This window comes from Schistocerca americana, chromosome 1 (genome assembly GCF_021461395.2).
Source record: "Schistocerca americana isolate TAMUIC-IGC-003095 chromosome 1, iqSchAmer2.1, whole genome shotgun sequence".
Taxonomy (NCBI): domain Eukaryota; kingdom Metazoa; phylum Arthropoda; class Insecta; order Orthoptera; family Acrididae; genus Schistocerca; species Schistocerca americana.
The window spans coordinates 266,520,480-266,537,840 of record NC_060119.1 but is presented as its reverse complement, the minus strand read 5'-3'; the positions used below and the strand labels follow the sequence as shown (position 1 = coordinate 266,537,840).

Here is a 17,361-nt window from a genome sequence, read left to right as displayed (position 1 = left end):
GGGGAATGCTGCAAATTGTGAGCTTCAGTGGAATTCCACGTGCAAAGCTGGTCTTCTCAACCTTGGCTGCCAGTCACTGGAATGATCCAAGTACAACCTCGGAGCCCAGGCGACAGGCTCCATTTGTCCCAACGTGCGCCACAATCTGCAGTTGGTTGCACCCTGTTCTCCCATTGGCTGCTGGAATAGCCTCTTCAGCCTGTTGAATGAGGCCCCCAGGCATACACACTGAGTGCACCTAGTATCCCTTCCTGCAGGGGTACCATCATTCACTCTATGTTTGAACTGCCAATGATTAATAGATCCCAATCCTTTTGTGTTTGCCTTCTCTTGGTACTGGACAAAACAGGTTTATCGAAAACAAGCTGGACAGCACCTCAAACTTATTGATTAGAAGGATCAGTATAACATCCTGAGTCCTCCCTGGTCCCCATCCACCCTGTACAGGATACCTAGATCTACCATTGATGTGCCACTCACAGACAAGTGGACAAGTAATGACAGATTCTGTACTTTCTGCAGAGGAGACAGGATCCACAGGAGAGGACAGTGCTTGAGGTACTCCTGGTATAAGTATCACGTGTACACGACTCTCGGGAGCTCTTCCAGCACACCAATGCACAGTAGCTGCCAATCGTTTGACAGCAGTCAGGGGGATTTCCAGCTGCTCATGTTATCTTATATATCTTAATGTATGTCTAACAATGGAAAATCCAGGTAGGAATATCAAAAATGCAGGTAAAGACAAATTGCTACATACTGTAAAGAAGACAAGTCAGGTTGCACCTTCAGCTATACCGTATTTACTCGAATCTAAGCCACACTCGAATCTAAGCCGCTCCTGAAAAATGAGACTCGAAATCAAGGGAAAAAAAATTCCCGAATCTAAGCCGCACCTGAAATTTGAGACTCTAATTCAAGGGGAGAAAACAGTTTTAGGCCGCACCTCCAAATCGAAACAAAGTTGGTCCATTGTAATATGAGACACAATTTAGGTCGAATGAATGACGATGCAGCTACAGTAGTTTGGTTCGAGTCGTAAGCTTAGCAGTTAAGCTTTACAAGGTAGCCATTGCTATGCGCCAGGTGCTCTGTCCGTATTTATGTGAGTGCCCTTCCTTTTTCGCGTACTTCGTCTGGTTTGAACTGATTGCTTATTTTTCTTTGATCTGATAAGTGCCGTTCTCTTTGTTATAGATGTTTACGTCACTCTAAGCTGAAAATGCATTACTGTACTGTGTCATGCATTGTTTGTCGCATTCTGATAATGAGTGTTTACGACCTGTCGCCGCTCGCGGCATGGCTTGCTTTTGTGCACGCTACCGCCGCTTACAATTAAAAAAAGAGAGAGGAATCGTCTCATTAGCGAAACAATGGCAAGAGACTGCTATTTGTTGTTACTTACACTGCTGCTTTCTTTGATAGTGATCAACAAGAACCAAATAATAGACAGCGTATGATAGATGTTCTGAACGAGAGTTTAGCGAAAAATTTTCTCCGTTTGAAAATCTTTGCAGACGCCTCTTTAGCACATTACATTCTGCGCTGAAATTAGAGTCATCTTAGATTTAAAAATCTAGTCAATTGCCGTGCTTCATTTCTGACTGTATCACTATTAGGCATAAGAATAATAGGAATATAAACATGACATGATATGTATATTCTTCCGCGTTTGCTGTTGCCTCACTGTAGTTTCATAGTTTATTAGGCAGACAGGATTTAAATGAGTTAGACAGGATTTAAATGAGTTAGCAGCAAACACGAAAGAATACATGGCAAAATGTTTATATTCATATTATTCTTATGGTGAAGAGAATACTGCCTGCAATTCACAATTCGTAAAAGTTCCTATAAGGAACCATCTCTTCTCACAGGTAGGAAAAAATTCAGAACGTAGAGTTGGCCATATTGACAAACATCCCAAACAGTCTTGCCAGTCGGATTTTAGTAGTACATTGAAATGCTGCTACATTTGAAGATAGACAATACGGAATTTGTATTTACTTCATTGGATAATGTATGAAAATGCAGTGGTCGAAACTCGTGGCGGATAAAAAAGCTCGTCTATCACCTTTTTTTTTATTTTATTTTATTTACTGACGCAGAGGGTTTGGCACCAGTATTTATCTTTGTGCCTCCAAAGCATGCCTGTGTAGCGCTATATATATTCGACGGCAGAAGTAATTTGTGGCGGCACCTACCAACATTTTTCAGAACTTCCGCTTACTTTGAACTCGATTCTAAGCCACAGGCAGTTTTTTGGATTACAAAAACTGGAAAAAAAAGTGCAGCTTAGATTCGAGTAAATACAGTAGCCTTCATCAGTAAAAGAGAGAGACACACAAGCAAGCACACTCCTCACACACACAACCACCAGCTCCAGCCAGCCGGGGTTGTGGTCACGTGTGCTAGAGGTGTGCTTGCTTGTGTGTGTGAATAATGTGTGCCTCTCTTTTACTGATGAAAGCTGTGGCTGAAAGCTTTATGTAAGTGTCTTTTAATTGTGCCTCTCTGTAATTTGACATGTCATCTTTACGGTAAGTAGCAATCTGTCTTTTTCTACATTGTGAATACATGCCTTATATACCTTAATACATGTCCTATCATCTTGTACCTTCTTCTTGTCAGTGTATTCCATAATGCCTTTCCTCTCCAATTCTACAAAGTAAACATTGCAAAAAATATGAATTTACAAACTTGACATAACAAATAAAGGATCAGTGGATATGTTGAAATATTTCCAATCTTTATACCAAATTCAGGAGTTGTTCATAAAAATTATGAAAAGCTATCTTTGATTGACGCCAAGAGAAGTCTAAATGCACATTCAGAGTTCAGTGATCTTCATCACTTGTCAGATCACGTACAATGTTTTGCAATACTGTTATTATGTCCAGCAGTGTTTTGTTATGAGTCAAATTTTGTCATGCTGATTAGTTCTAGTTCTGGTCAAATACAGGAGGTTCAGATTACAGTAGAGTGACATTCAGTTATAAATTCATGACCATGTGTACTATTAAATTTAAAAAAGTCTTTATAATTTTCTACAATACTGCAGCTTCTGTAGTAACGCATGTACAGTATTAACCCATATTTGTGAATTTAATTCCTTTCCTTAAGAAAAGGGACATAATTTCACACTTGTTATTGTGAAAAATAAAAATTAAAACAGAATACCTGCTTGGTTGTAGCATTTTATTTTAGTTGCTTTTTTGTGAACAGGCCTACAGAGAACAACTAGAGAAGAAAAGGTTAATGGGTAGGTTCAGATTAAAACCGTCTGGCCCAAGACCAAAGGAAATACAGAGTGAAGATGAAGGACCTAGAGTTAGCATCATCATTAAAGGTAAAAGTTGATGTGTATTACATTTGTCTCAGTAGTATAGTTTAAATTTTTCAATTTAATTACGGTAATCTGTGTTTCAGGAGACGTTGATGGGTCAGTTGAAGCCATCCTTGATGTTCTGGAAACATATCACTCAAATTCACAATGCAAACTTGATTTAGTACACTATGGTGTAGGTGGTGTCACAGAGACTGACATAGAACTGGCTGAAGTTTTTGGTGGTGAGTTGTGATAAATATCACTAACCTACTTATTGTTAGAACAATGTACACTGAGGTGACAAAAGTCATCGGATACCTCCTAATACCATATCGGACCTCCTTTTGGCCAGCGTAGTGCAGTAACATGACGTAATATGGACTCAGCAAGACGTTGGAAGTCCCTGCAGAAATATTGACTCATGTGCCTCAACAGACACCCATAACTGCAAAAGTGTTGCTGGTGCAGAATTTTTTGCACGAATTGACATCTCGATTATGTCCCATAAATGTTTGATGGGATTTGTATTGGGCGATCTGGATTGCCAAATTATTTGCTCAAACTGCCCAGAATGTTTTTCAAACAAATTGCGAACAATTGTGGCCCAGAGACATGTTTAGGAATATGAAATCCATGAGTAGCTGCAGATGGTCTCCAAGTAGCCAAACATAACCTTTCTGGTCAATGATCCATTCCATGTAAACACAGCCCGTACCATTATGGAGCCACCTCCAGATTGCACAATGCCTTGTTGACAACTTGGGTCCATGGCTTCGTGGGGTCTGTGCCACACTCGAACCATACCATCAGCTTTTAATACCTAAAAACAGGACTCATCTGTACAGGCCACAGTTTTCCAGTCGTATAGGGTACAACCGATATGATCACGAGCCCAGAAGAGGCACTGTAGGTGATGTCGTGCACACCTCTCCGTCATGAGGTGAAGGCCAGCAACTACTTTATTGTCCATGGTAAGAGGGAATACCTGAAATATTGTGTTCCTGGCACACACTTGACACCATTGGTCTCTGAAAAATTTAATTCTCTAATGATTTTTGAAATGGAATGTCCTGCGTGTGATGCTTCAATTGCCATTCTGCTTTTAAAGTCTGTTAATTCCCTTTGTGCGACCATAATCACATAGGAACTTTTTCACATGAATCACATGAGTACAGTTGACAGCTCCACCAATGAACTGTCATTTTTTGCCTTGTGTATGTACGAGGTTTGTCCGAAAATACGTATAAAAGTTGAATAATGTCTTTATGTTACAAGCTGTAGTCACTGCCAGGTGGGACTAATGCTGTAATCAATCCCATCAACACTCAGTTCGAGTCAGAGCACTCTGCGTGAAGGTGGGAGTGTGTGGCAGCTTGTTGACAGTTACCCTTTTTCACCTGCCGTCGGCATGGAGCTCTCTCTGATTGAGGAACAGCGCGTCAACATCAAGTTTCTTGCAAAGCTAGACAAGAATGACCGTGAGATTTTTGAGTGTTTGAAACAGGTTTACGGAGACAATTCTCTGAAGGAACCAACCGTGAACAAGTGGTTAAAAAGGTTCCGGGATGGCCGAGAAGTGAACGATGACCCTCGCCGAGGACACCCGTCGACATTGAGTTCCGGTGCAAAAGTTGAACGAATTCGGGCTTGTGTTCTTAAAGATCGTAGATTGACAGTCAGAATGATTGCTGATGAGCTGTATCAATCCTGACACAAAAACTTGAAATGAAGAAATTGTGTGCGAAAATTGTATCGAAGCTCTTGACGCCAGAACAGAAAGCAAAGAGGGTTGAGTGCTGTGAGGATTGGATGGAAGCAGAGGAACAAGGGGACTTTCTCAACCGAGTCATCACTGGAGACGAGTCCTGGTGTTACGAATTCGATGTGGAGCTCAAATCTCAAAGCAAGGAATGGAAACTAGCAGGAGAAACGAGAACAAAAAAGTCGCGAAAATCAAAGTCCAATGTGAAGACAATGTTGATTGTTTTCTTTGATTCTAGGGGCATTGTTCACAAGGAATTTGTACCTCCCGGCCAGAGAGTGAACGGAAATTTTTACGTTGAAGTTCTGACGTGTCAGAGCTTGTGTGGCCCGAGGTCGACCGGAGTTGGCAAAAGGGGGCAGGTGAATCCTTCATCATGACAATGCGCCCACTCACACATCGCTCATTGTGCGCAAGTTTTTGGCCCGAAGCTCAATCACCATGACAGACCACCCACCTTATTCTCCCAATTTAGCCCCGTGTTACTTCTTCATGTTCCCGAAATGCAAAATGGTGCTTCGGGGGCGGCGCTTGCGAGATGTGGAAGCCATCAAGGCGGAAACGACACGGCAACTGAACATCATCACAACTGAAGACTTTCAGCAATGTTATCAACAATGGAAACGGCGTTGGCAGAAGTGTATCGCGTCTCAGGACAAGTACTTTGAAGGAGACCATATTGTAATACCTGAATAATTGTAAAATAAAGTTATTATCAAACTTTTGTACGTATTTTCCGGACAAACCTCGTATGTGTCACTACCACCATCTGTGATTCATGGTTGCAATAGCAACTCTGAAATGAGCTGAACAGCAGGTAGCACACCAGTAATTGGACACACCGAGGAGACCTGAGAGATGACAACTCTTAATGTCCCTTTAAAATTCATTATATTTATTCAACTAACTTGGTCTAATCACAAACAAAAATCTTATTTTTTGTGTAATGATTGGGCACAAAACTGGCATTAACGTTATATTCACCATGTAAGTCGTCATCATTTTCTTGTGCCCGTGTCCCACTTCAACACGGGATCGGCCTCGTTACTACTGATTTGGCATTGTTAGTGTCAGAGGGTGGCTGGATGCCCTTCCTGTCATCACCCTGTACCCCCTGGGATGGAATTAGTGTACCCCAGCTGTCTGTGTCTAGTCTAATCCATTTAATAGTGCGAACGTGTTCAGATGTCTGCAAGTCGTGTAACTGAGCTGGGATGTTGGGACCAGCCCAGTATTCACCTAGCGGGATGTGGGAAACTGCCTAAAAACCACATCGAGGCTGGTTGACACACCGGCCCTCATCAGTAATCCGCCGGGCTGATTCGATCCGGGGCCGGCACGCCTACCTGAGTCCAGGAAGCAGCGCATTAGCGCTCTCGGCTAACCTGGCGGGTACCATATTGTATGTCATAAATAACTTAAATCAGTACAAGCATTTGTAATGTGAATGTTCATTTGTTAAATCTGTGTTTTTGGACCTTGCAAGTATTCTTAAAAAATACTTTTATGAAATGCGTTATTCAAAATGACATTTTTTTTTCTTGTTGCTCAGTCCACATGTAACTTTTATCTGTATGAAATTGACAGTTCTTCATTGTGGCCAGCAAAATGTCATATCAAATAAATTTGATGTGGTTCTATTTGCAGATCGAACTCTTCTAAAAAGGAAAATACATATAGCCCCCAGTTTATCAAAGCAGCTGATTTGAAATAGACACCACTTATCTGTATATAATTATACATTCCTCAATACTTTACCAAATTGTGTGTGCACAGTCATTTAGAAATTGCCGACACAGAGCGTTAATGACTAACATAAGCCTAAATTTATTATATTAGCTAGAAAATAACAGTAATGAAGTGTAATTCCCACAGTTTTATGAAGTTTTTGCTTAATATGATACAGTGAAGATACTCCTGCTGAATTTTGCTATACACCATGACTGCAGTGCTCCAAGTGGACATCTGAGTATGATATCAAATGAGTGTGAATAGTATCGTTTATATTGATTTGTAACGTAGTTACTACAACAGAGAGCATAAATAGTGCCATTAAAAATTGGCACTAACTAAAAATGACACAACATTTGTCTTTAAAGTTCTCTAAGGATCCTGTTATGTATGAAAGAAGGTATTACAAGACAGTTTATTTATGATTCTTTTGTAAGCTACAGAAACTGGCTGAAGAATATCATTTCCTTTAAGACACAAAGAAATGATTCACAAAGAGAAGCCTCACCTTCTGCAGAAAGATGATGTATATCTATTCAACATTTTGGAGTTTTCTTAACTGCATTTACAGTTAAATCAGTGAATGAAGAATGTAGGAAACTTGTATGGAATGCAGTACCTGTGTTATTTAATGAACCAAATAAGCCACCACAACTGTCGACAAATGGAAAACCACACAAACATTATGATCAAATGTCAAAAGTAATAAAACTATTTCCCAGAGCAGAAGAGACCAATCCTGCAGTTGTCTGTCACTGCATTTGAGCCATAAACACAGAAAGAAAAATAATTACAGTTACAAACAAATATTCATGCATTAGAAAGTTGACTGAAGTGTAAATCATGAGACACTGTACAAAATTATTAGGTATCAAGGAAAGTGCCTGTCATAATAAGAAAACACAACAGAAATACATGATTCTCATAAATGAAATATGGCTTTATATTTTCTTGGCTTTCGGCAGAGTAAGCTGCTATTATACATATATTCGAAAGTTTTTCTTGAGGAAAAGTTGTAGCTTATGCCACTGAATCATTGAGATTCAGCTGTTTTCACATTATTTCATAGACATTCATGTCTCTTGATAATTTACTAAAGCTTGGAACAAGTAGAAGAATAATTACAAAAACATTAATTTTACAGGTGGCTTTCTTGCCTCTAGGGGAGCTAGTATTGTTCCAACTGTGAGATGATGATAACTATTTAGCCTTGAGTATCGTTTGTGTATGTTAGACTGTGGTTTTTGTCACTTGTCGGACTTCTCTTGATTATTTATTTAACACAAAAAATACATACACGTGTTTACAATAAGTGTATTAGTGGGATCATTATGTGAATATGCTTGATACATTTGTTTTGGAAACCATGTAATATTTTTACTTCATGTAAGTAAGCAGTCCTTTCTATGAAATTGTAGGTATTTTTACTAGATGTTAAAACTTAAAATCAACCAAATTTTGGAAAGTATTTGTGAATTTTCATATTACTTGTTTTAAAAGCTGTAGATTGAAGATAAATGATTGTCTTGTCATTTTAATTCACATTTAGTATGAACACAAATAACTGTATTTCTAATAAATTACAGCAATTATATATGGCTTTAATGTGAGTACATTAAAGAAGGCACAAGAAATGGCTAACAGCAAGAATATTTCAATCCGTCACCATAATGTCATATATAAACTTATTGATGATTTAAAGAAAGAAATTAGTACAAAACTACCAGAAAAAGAGGTTGAACAAACGCTAGGTAAGCATAATAAAATTACTAAGAAAGTCTTAACATAATTTAGGTTGTTGCTGGCTTCCAGAAATATGTTCACCTATATGATGGTACAGCAATGAAAGTTATTACCCATTTTCAGGTTTGTGTTAAGTTACAATCACAATGTGTGTTCTAGGTGAAGCAAATGTCCTTCAGGAATTTATCATTAACGAGGGCCGGAAGAAGATCCCAGTAGCAGGATGCAGATGCACAAAAGGAATTTTGAAGAAGAATGCATTATATAGGCTTGTCCGAGGAGAAGAAATTTTATATGAAGGTGAGAGCAAGAAATGTGCATTGAACACATACGTTTCCTATGTCCTACATGATAATCGGGAGTTGGTACAGTGTTAGGATACTAGACTTGTGTGTAAGGAAGTGCTGTTTAGGTTTCTCATGATTTACCTAAATCGCTTAAGGTTAATACTGGGACAGTTCTTATTAAGAATAACAATTTAACATCATACAATAGTGAGGCACATCTATACATAACGAGAAGGCTAATTAATGATTCCAGAATACAATGTTTTAAGAATAAGTGCAAAAGAGGTGGAATTGGTTAATGTATAAATGGAAAATATGCTAATGTGAAATTCAGAAATTCACTGTATATCATTATAAATTTGTGTCCAGATTCGAAACTACCTTTCCAAAAAAAAAGAGACTAAGAGCCATAAAATCATTGGATAACTAGAAGTATTAAAATATCTTGTAAAAGTGAAGAAAATTTTATATAGTTTTTTAGAAAAAATAAAGGACTTCCTGTACTGTAAGACTTCCTGCAATTATGAAGAAAAGTTATTAAAATGTCCTGAAGTTTGCACATCATGACAAAAACTAATGAAACTGGCAATGTAATTAAAACCATTTGAAATATTTTTCTAAATATAGCTGATTAACTAAAATAAAATAATTAAGTTAACGCAATGCACGTCACTAAAATTAATATTATTATAAAGTTCTCAAAAACGAAAGCTTATAGAATGTAGATGGAATTTTGAACAGAATTTTGAGAAGTCGTTCTGTATTAAGAAATCATATTTTACATTATGTATGCCATGCATGCACCACAAGTACAGGGAATTTTTTCACAGATTATGCCATTGTAAATCTCTTTTTAGAACAGGTGACAAGAAAAATGAAAGTAATTATCATTGATCCTTTTTTTGACATCCTTCTCTAAATTACTCAAGAAAGTAATGTATTCAAGGGTATTGTCACACTTAAATAGATGCAATTTACATAGTAAAGCATATATTGGGTTCCAGAAGGAATGCTTAATTGAGAATGCCATTTACACATTCAGTCACCAGCTATCACGAAACATAAATAACAAAATATCACAAGGGGATATTGTTTGTGACCTGTCTAACATATTTACATAGATTATAACACTCATTTAGAGAACCTTAAGTTCTATGGAGTTATTAGTGTTCCTATCGACTGGATAGAATGATATTTAACAAAAATAATACTAAAAATGGTGGTGAGTGGTTTCTGAAGTGGAAAAAAGTTAGTCACTGGGAAGAAATTGTGAATGGAGTCTATCAGGGTTCAATTTTTGTTCTTGTTGTGTACTTTAAATAAGTGAATAACCTTTCACTTGCCACCCATGTAGTAGAATCTTCCTTATTTTTTGGAAAATAGAGTTTAGTCAGTTCAGAATAAGAAATGTAACACCACCAGCAATTAGCAAACATTTGTAAGAGCTAAGTATTATTTACAGAGAGGTCCAGAAAAGTGTAGACACTCTTTGATAGTCACTGTTAAGAGAACGTAAAAACACACCATTACAATTCTTGCAAGGGGGGAACGTTACTTTATATGTTTCAAGTGACTCCCATTAACAGCCAAATGGAATTGATGCCACTGAACTGTTCACCGAACTATGGCTGTCAGTGTTGTCGGTGTGATAGCAGTGCAGGACACCTCATTCAGTATAGCTGGGTTCTGTTGATAAACTCCCTTTTCAAGGTCCCCCACAGGTTGAAATAGAGAAGTGCAAGGTCTGGAGATGGTAGTGCGTACACGAGAACTCCTCTTCAATGTATCCATCGTCCAGGTAGTTTTCACTCAAGTAGGCTCTGACACCTCTGTGGTAGTGAGGCGGAGCGCCATCTTATTATAGGTAAAAGTCTTTAATTTTTGAATACGTCTTGGATGGGAGGTAAAATCGATGATTGCAGCATATGAAGCTACTCCTCACCAGTTACAGTACCTTCAAAGAAGAATGTGCCAATCAAACATCACGATGACAAATGACACCACACATTAACACCCGGTAGCTTAACATATTTGTCCATGTGAATGTGAGGATTTTCAGGAGCCCAGTATACACAGTTGTGGTGGTTTACAGTACCATTCAGTTTGAATTGCTCCTCATCAGACCATATAAACATCCCTGCAAACCATTCATCCTCATGAAGCATGCCTTCAGACTACTAGCGGTACTCCATCATTCAATTTGGGTCATCCTCATTCGTATGCGCAGTGATATTGGTAATACACTTTCCACTTTGCAGTCTTTGTCATACACTTTGTTGGCTTAGCCCACTTTTGCTTGTAGCCTGCTTCTCAGATTTATGAGGTGTCCTTGTAAAATGTTGCAACACAGCAGCACTGGAAGCTTGACCTGTTGATGTTTTTCAGCAGCCAGATCTTTCCGTATGCACATCCTGAACAGTAATGTCAGCTTCAAATTTATCCATAATATGATAAATTGTTGGTCACTCTTTTCCGTATACACTACACCATTGCTGTTGTACCTCTGTCATGTTTTCGTACTTCCAGTACCACTTCAGTATGGCCTTGGCAAATGACAATCTTACTTCATTGCTGCACTGTTGTCTGCAGGAAAACGTGTGCTGAGATCTCTTGAGAAAACAATGGACTTCCGTACTGCACCAAATTGCCACAATAAGTCATTTTGTTCCAAAGATATTAACTTTCAAAGAGTGTCTACATTTTCCTGGACGCCTCTGAAGTATGCTCAGATGTTTTTGGTGGGCATGATAATGAAAATTTGAGATGGAAGAAACATGTAATTGAGCCTCTCCAATATCTGTAGCTCAACAATTTTTGCCCTTCGCAAAATTACTATCTTTGGAAACAAACAAATCAATAGCTTAATAAATATTGCATATTTTCAAAAAAAAAAAAAAAAAAAAAAAAAAAAAAAAAAAAAAAAAAAAAAAAAACGCAATGAGAATAATGTTTGGTATTCATCCACAGTCAACAAGCCACAATACCCAGTGTTAATGAGTAGCATCAGTTTGTTTCCTGTTAAAAGCAATTTGAGTTTTAAAGTGGAATTTTACATGCCCATTTGATAGTGTGGTCTCAAATTAATCTGGTGTTATATTTGGTTCGTCATGATGAATTGGTAGGGACAGTAAAACAGGAATAAACTCATGGTCTAGTAGCTAGCATTGCTGCATCTGGATCACACAGTCCTGGGTTTGATTCCCAGCCGGGTTGTGGATTTTCTCTGACCGGGGACTGGGTGTTTGTATTGTCCTCATCATTTCCTCCTCATCATCATCATCATTCGTGACAGTGCCTAGATTAGACTGTGTGAAAAAAATTGGACTGTGTCAAAATTGGGACTTCGTATGGGCGCTGATGACCGTGCAGTTGAGTGCCCCACAAACCACACATTGTCAGTAAAACAGGAAAAATAACTGGTTCACCAGCAGTGACTGAGTAACACTGCGACATGGTAGTAGCAGACAACATGGGAGAGGGCATCGCACAAATCACTTCTTGTGTACTGTTTTTTTTTCAGATTTATTATCCATATAAGTACATATTGATACACCAGATATCATACTACATTAATTTGAGGTTGCCATATTGAGTGGAAATCAAAAACTGCACTTAAAAAATAATTTTCTTTGCAATGGCAAATATACCAATGCTTTCTGATGACACTGGGTGGCATGTCATGCAACATCTGATTAGCAGTATTTGTTTGGACTGACTCTGTCTACAAACTGAAAAAATGAAATGACAAATATTTTCTGAAACACCATAGAAAATGCTTCATAAACAGTTTCATCATGATATATAAACTCAAGTTTATATATTTCTGAACATCACAAAATGGTATAAAACATGTCAATGAAGTAAACTTCATGTTACCACATGTAAACGACATTCAGTAACTAAGGAAAATTCATCTCAATAAAAAATAATACAACTTCTCAGACACTAACAGGCATACATCTGGAGTACACAGGGAACAAACATAGTGGGACATGAAGATCATGCCACTGATAATCCCTTAAGAAGCTGGCATAGTTGGCTGATATGTATGTCTCAAGATATCACTGGAAAGTAATAGGCCCCATTGCAGTGGCTTCTGACTGGGCTGTGATTGATGGATTGCTGAAAGCCAGTGCATGAATTGGCCCAGAACTCTAGAGGAGTGAACTGACATCACCCTGTATAGCTGGGCTGTGGAGGAATTTATGCTGATCCAGTTCCACATACATGACATGGCGAGGAAAATAGGTCCCTGGTATGGAGGACCTCTGGTGCCGCTTGTCCTGCTGTCTGTCGGCCTTGTGATTGACACAGTCCGGGAAGGCGATGCCTTGTACATATCCAAACCCGTGATGCTTCGTTGTTTTGAGGGCTTGTCAATCCCTTTAGGGGTACTGCAAGTACATGGCAATATGTACCCTGTAAATTGACTTGTTCCACATCAGTTCAATAGAAATTATGCAGATGGTGTAGGAAACATTTAACTAAATATGAAAAAGACACAATTGATGTTTTTCCATCTTTGATCATTGTCAGCTTGTGCTTGCTTTCATTGCTTTAATTTCTTCCTGCATATCACTCGTCTTCAGACAAACTCTTATTAATGTATTTTATTAACAGTTTCCTTCTGCAAAGTGAGTTTTATAGACAGGATAATAGTTAACCCAACATAAGTTAGTGTTAAAAGATGCAACAACATTACTTGTCGAAACAAATGAAAAATTGATCATTGTTCTTCTGTGGTTTGTTGCAGGTTCACTAGAATCTATGAGACATGTAAAAAATGAGGTAGATAGTATCAAAAAAGATGTAGAATGTGGACTACGTCTTTCTGATCCAAGTATTCGCTTTCAGCCAGGTGATAATTTAGTGTGTTATGAAGTTATCAAGGAGCCTCAAGAAACAGATTGGGACCCTGGATTTTGATTATTCTAATTTATATGCTACACTGTGTATAATTTCTTGTAGATAAAAAAATTTGTCGTTATTCAGATTTATTTATTTCTGGCTGACATGTATACCTGCTGATACATTTTAATATTCTGTTAATCGATACTAACTAAATAATTTTGTGCATTGAATCCCATTTGAGTGCAGCATTATTGTCTATCAAAATCCAAATAATTTAGGTGGTTTTATATTAAGCTCTAACATTGTTCCTTGTTTGTTTTTCCTGTATTTGATACATCGAGTGAATCTTTGAGTCATTCTTCCACCAACAAGGGTAGCAGCACTAGCTTGTATTTAAGGCTTTATTAACGTTGAGAAGTGTAGCATATGAAGGAAAATTGAAAAGTAGCTCGATAGAAAAAGCATGACAACTAAAGAAATTACTATCAGTGTGACACTGTGCTGTCTAACATCGTCAGCAGTCGCACAAAAGTATTTTCTTCAGGTTGTACTGTCAAATGGAATACACAGGTCTAATAACAGTGCACAATCCCTCACCAAAACTCATTCTCGCATTAAGTGCAAGGTGTTATCTCTACGTATGAGTGAGAGTTGTTGACTAAAACATTGAATGGTAAAATAATCAGTCAATTGAAGACAAAGATCACCCACTTGCTGCATGTTCTGCAGATTGTCATCCCCAAACAGAAAGAAGTTCAGAGGTAAAATTTCATCCTCACCACAGTCACTACAGGTGGATGTGTTGTCTGTAAGTTGTGTCACTGATTTAGTTCACCAGAGGTGTTTAGGCTGGATACAAACCAGGTTGGCCAGGCGTAATAAGCCTTCATACATTTTTCTGCCACTACTGACAAGAAGTGATGGATGAACAACTACACAATGACTGGCATCTAATTTTGGAGCAGCATCGAGACAACATGGTATTACTGAAGCTTCTGTTGACAACTGAAACAAATAACCAGAAACATGATTACACTCTCCCCTGTAAAAGGATAAAGTAGGAACTTGGCTACTGGTACACTGAGTCGGTGCCAGATTGTGCTCTTCTCAACCACATCAGAATTTCACTTTCTGCCTCATTCATTATGGACTGGACACTGACTTTGGTGCCACTGTCTTTACGTATGACCAGAATTACTTTGGGTTTTGTGAAAGACCATCTGCCAATATTCTACTATAGTAATCACTGAAGGCTTCACACATTGCTCTATTGACAGCTCTGCTATCCTTTGCTCAAAACCAAGCAGATTTGCCCCAATTTAATTCTCATACAACTGAAAAGATGAGTGAAATTAGTATTAGTGTCAGTGGTGTTGTGAAACAGCTGAAATTGTTAAAACTGAACAAAGCTCCAGGTCCTGATGGAGTCCTTGTCAGCTTATATACTGAGTTTGTGGCTGAGTTGCTCCTCCTCTAACTATATTCTATTGTAGATCTCTTGAACAAAAATCCATGCCCAGTAGTTGTAAGAAAGCACAGGTCACACCTGTCTACAAGAAGGGTAAGTAGAACTGATACAAAAAACTGCTGTCCAGTATCCTTGACATTGATTTATTGTAGAATCCTAGAATGTATTCTGTGCTTAAAAATAACAAGGTATTGAACTGAATGGCCTCCATGACAACCAGCATGGATTCCGAAAACATTAGTCATGTGAAACAGAACTCGCACTTTTTTCACATGACATACTGAAAGCCTTGGATCAAGGCAGTCAGGTAGATGCATTTTTTCCTGATTTCCAAAAACAGTTGACTCAGTACCACACCTACATTTATTGTCAACAGTTCAGTCATAAGGGGTATCAAGCAAAATTTGTGACTGAATTGAGGATTTTTTGGTAGCAAGGATGCAGAAAGACATACACTCCTGGAAATGGAAAAAAGAACACATTGACACCGGTGTGTCAGACCCACCATACTTGCTCCGGACACTGCGAGAGGGCTGTACAAGCAATGATCACACGCACGGCACAGCGGACACACCAGGAACCGCGGTGTTGGTCGTCGAATGGCGCTAGCTGTGCAGCATTTGTGCACCGCCGCCGTCAGTGTCAGCCAGTTTGCCGTGGCATATGGAGCTCCATCGCAGTCTTTAACACTGGTAGCATGCCGCGACAGCGTGGACGTGAACCGTATGTGCAGTTGACGGACTTTGAGCAAGGGCGTATAGTGGGCATGCGGGAGGCCGGGTGGACGTACCGCCGAATTGCTCAACACGTGGGGCGTGAGGTCTCCACAGTACATCGATGTTGTCGCCAGTGGTCGGCGGAAGGTGCACATGCCCGTCGACCTGGGACCGGACCGCAGCGACGCACGGATGCACGCCAAGACCGTAGGATCCTACGCAGTGCCGTAGGGGACCGCACCGCCACTTCCCAGCAAATTAGGGACACTGTTGCTCCTGGGGTATCGGCGAGGACCATTCGCAACCGTCTCCATGAAGCTGGGCTACGGTCCCGCACACCGTTAGGCCGTCTTCCGCTCACGCCCCAACATCGTGCAGCCCGCCTCCAGTGGTGTCGCGACAGGCGTGAATGGAGGGACGAATGGAGACGTGTCGTCTTCAGCGATGAGAGTCGCTTCTGCCTTGGTGCCAATGATGGTCGTATGCGTGTTTGGCGTCGTGCAGGTGAGCGCCACAATCAGGACTGCATACGACCGAGGCACACAGGGCCAACACCCGGCATCATGGTGTGGGGAGCGATCTCCTACACTGGCCGTACACCACTGGTGATCGTCGAGGGGACACTGAATAGTGCACGGTACATCCAAACCGTCATCGAACCCATCGTTCTACCATTCCTAGACCGGCAAGGGAACTTGCTGTTCCAACAGGACAATGCACGTCCGCATGTATCCCGTGCCACCCAACGTGCTCTAGAAGGTGTAAGTCAACTACCCTGGCCAGCAAGATCTCCGGATCTGTCCCCCATTGAGCATGTTTGGGACTGGATGAAGCGTCGTCTCACGCGGTCTGCACGTCCAGCACGAACGCTGGTCCAACTGAGGCGCCAGGTGGAAATGGCATGGCAAGCCGTTCCACAGGACTACATCCAGCATCTCTACGATCGTCTCCATGGAAGAATAGCAGCCTGCATTGCTGCGAAAGGTGGATATACACTGTACTAGTGCCGACATTGTGCATGCTCTGTTGCCTGTGTCTATGTGCCTGTGGTTCTGTCAGTGTGATCATGTGATGTATCTGACCCCAGGAATGTGTCAATAAAGTTTCCCCTTCCTGGGACAATGAATTCACGTTGTTCTTATTTCAATTTCCAGGAGTGTATTTGATGGAATCATAAATAGATGTAGAAGTATCTTCGGGTGTGTCCCCAGGGGAACCAGTGTTTTGGGACCCTAGTTGTTCGTGTTTTATGTTAATGATCTTGCAGACAATATTAATAGTAACCTCAGACTTATTGCAGATGATGCTCTTATCCATAATGAAGGACTGTCTGAAAGAAGCTGCATAAATATTCATTCTTGTCTTGATATGATTTCAAAGTGGTGCAGAGATTGGCAGCGTGCTTTGAATATTCAAAATTTAAAACTATGCCCTTCCTCAGTTGTGGGTAAAGCTGGGGGAGATGTCGGTTTATTGGT

The 17,361-nt window shown here is 39.8% G+C and overlaps 1 protein-coding gene across 1 annotated transcript in view; it reads left to right on the top strand.

Annotated features, from left to right (window-relative positions):
• The window catches only part of LOC124581692 (translation initiation factor IF-2, mitochondrial), an 83,039-nt gene extending 69,204 nt beyond the window's left edge, over positions 1-13,835 (top strand). The window contains exons 11-15 of the mRNA XM_047131291.1: positions 3,223-3,346; positions 3,427-3,567; positions 8,405-8,569; positions 8,721-8,861; positions 13,602-13,835. Of these exons, the coding sequence (XP_046987247.1) occupies positions 3,223-3,346; positions 3,427-3,567; positions 8,405-8,569; positions 8,721-8,861; positions 13,602-13,774 (744 nt within the window). The 3' untranslated portion in view covers positions 13,775-13,835. The remainder of the gene's footprint in view (positions 1-3,222; positions 3,347-3,426; positions 3,568-8,404; positions 8,570-8,720; positions 8,862-13,601) is intronic.
• The last annotated feature ends 3,526 nt before the right edge of the window (positions 13,836-17,361 follow it).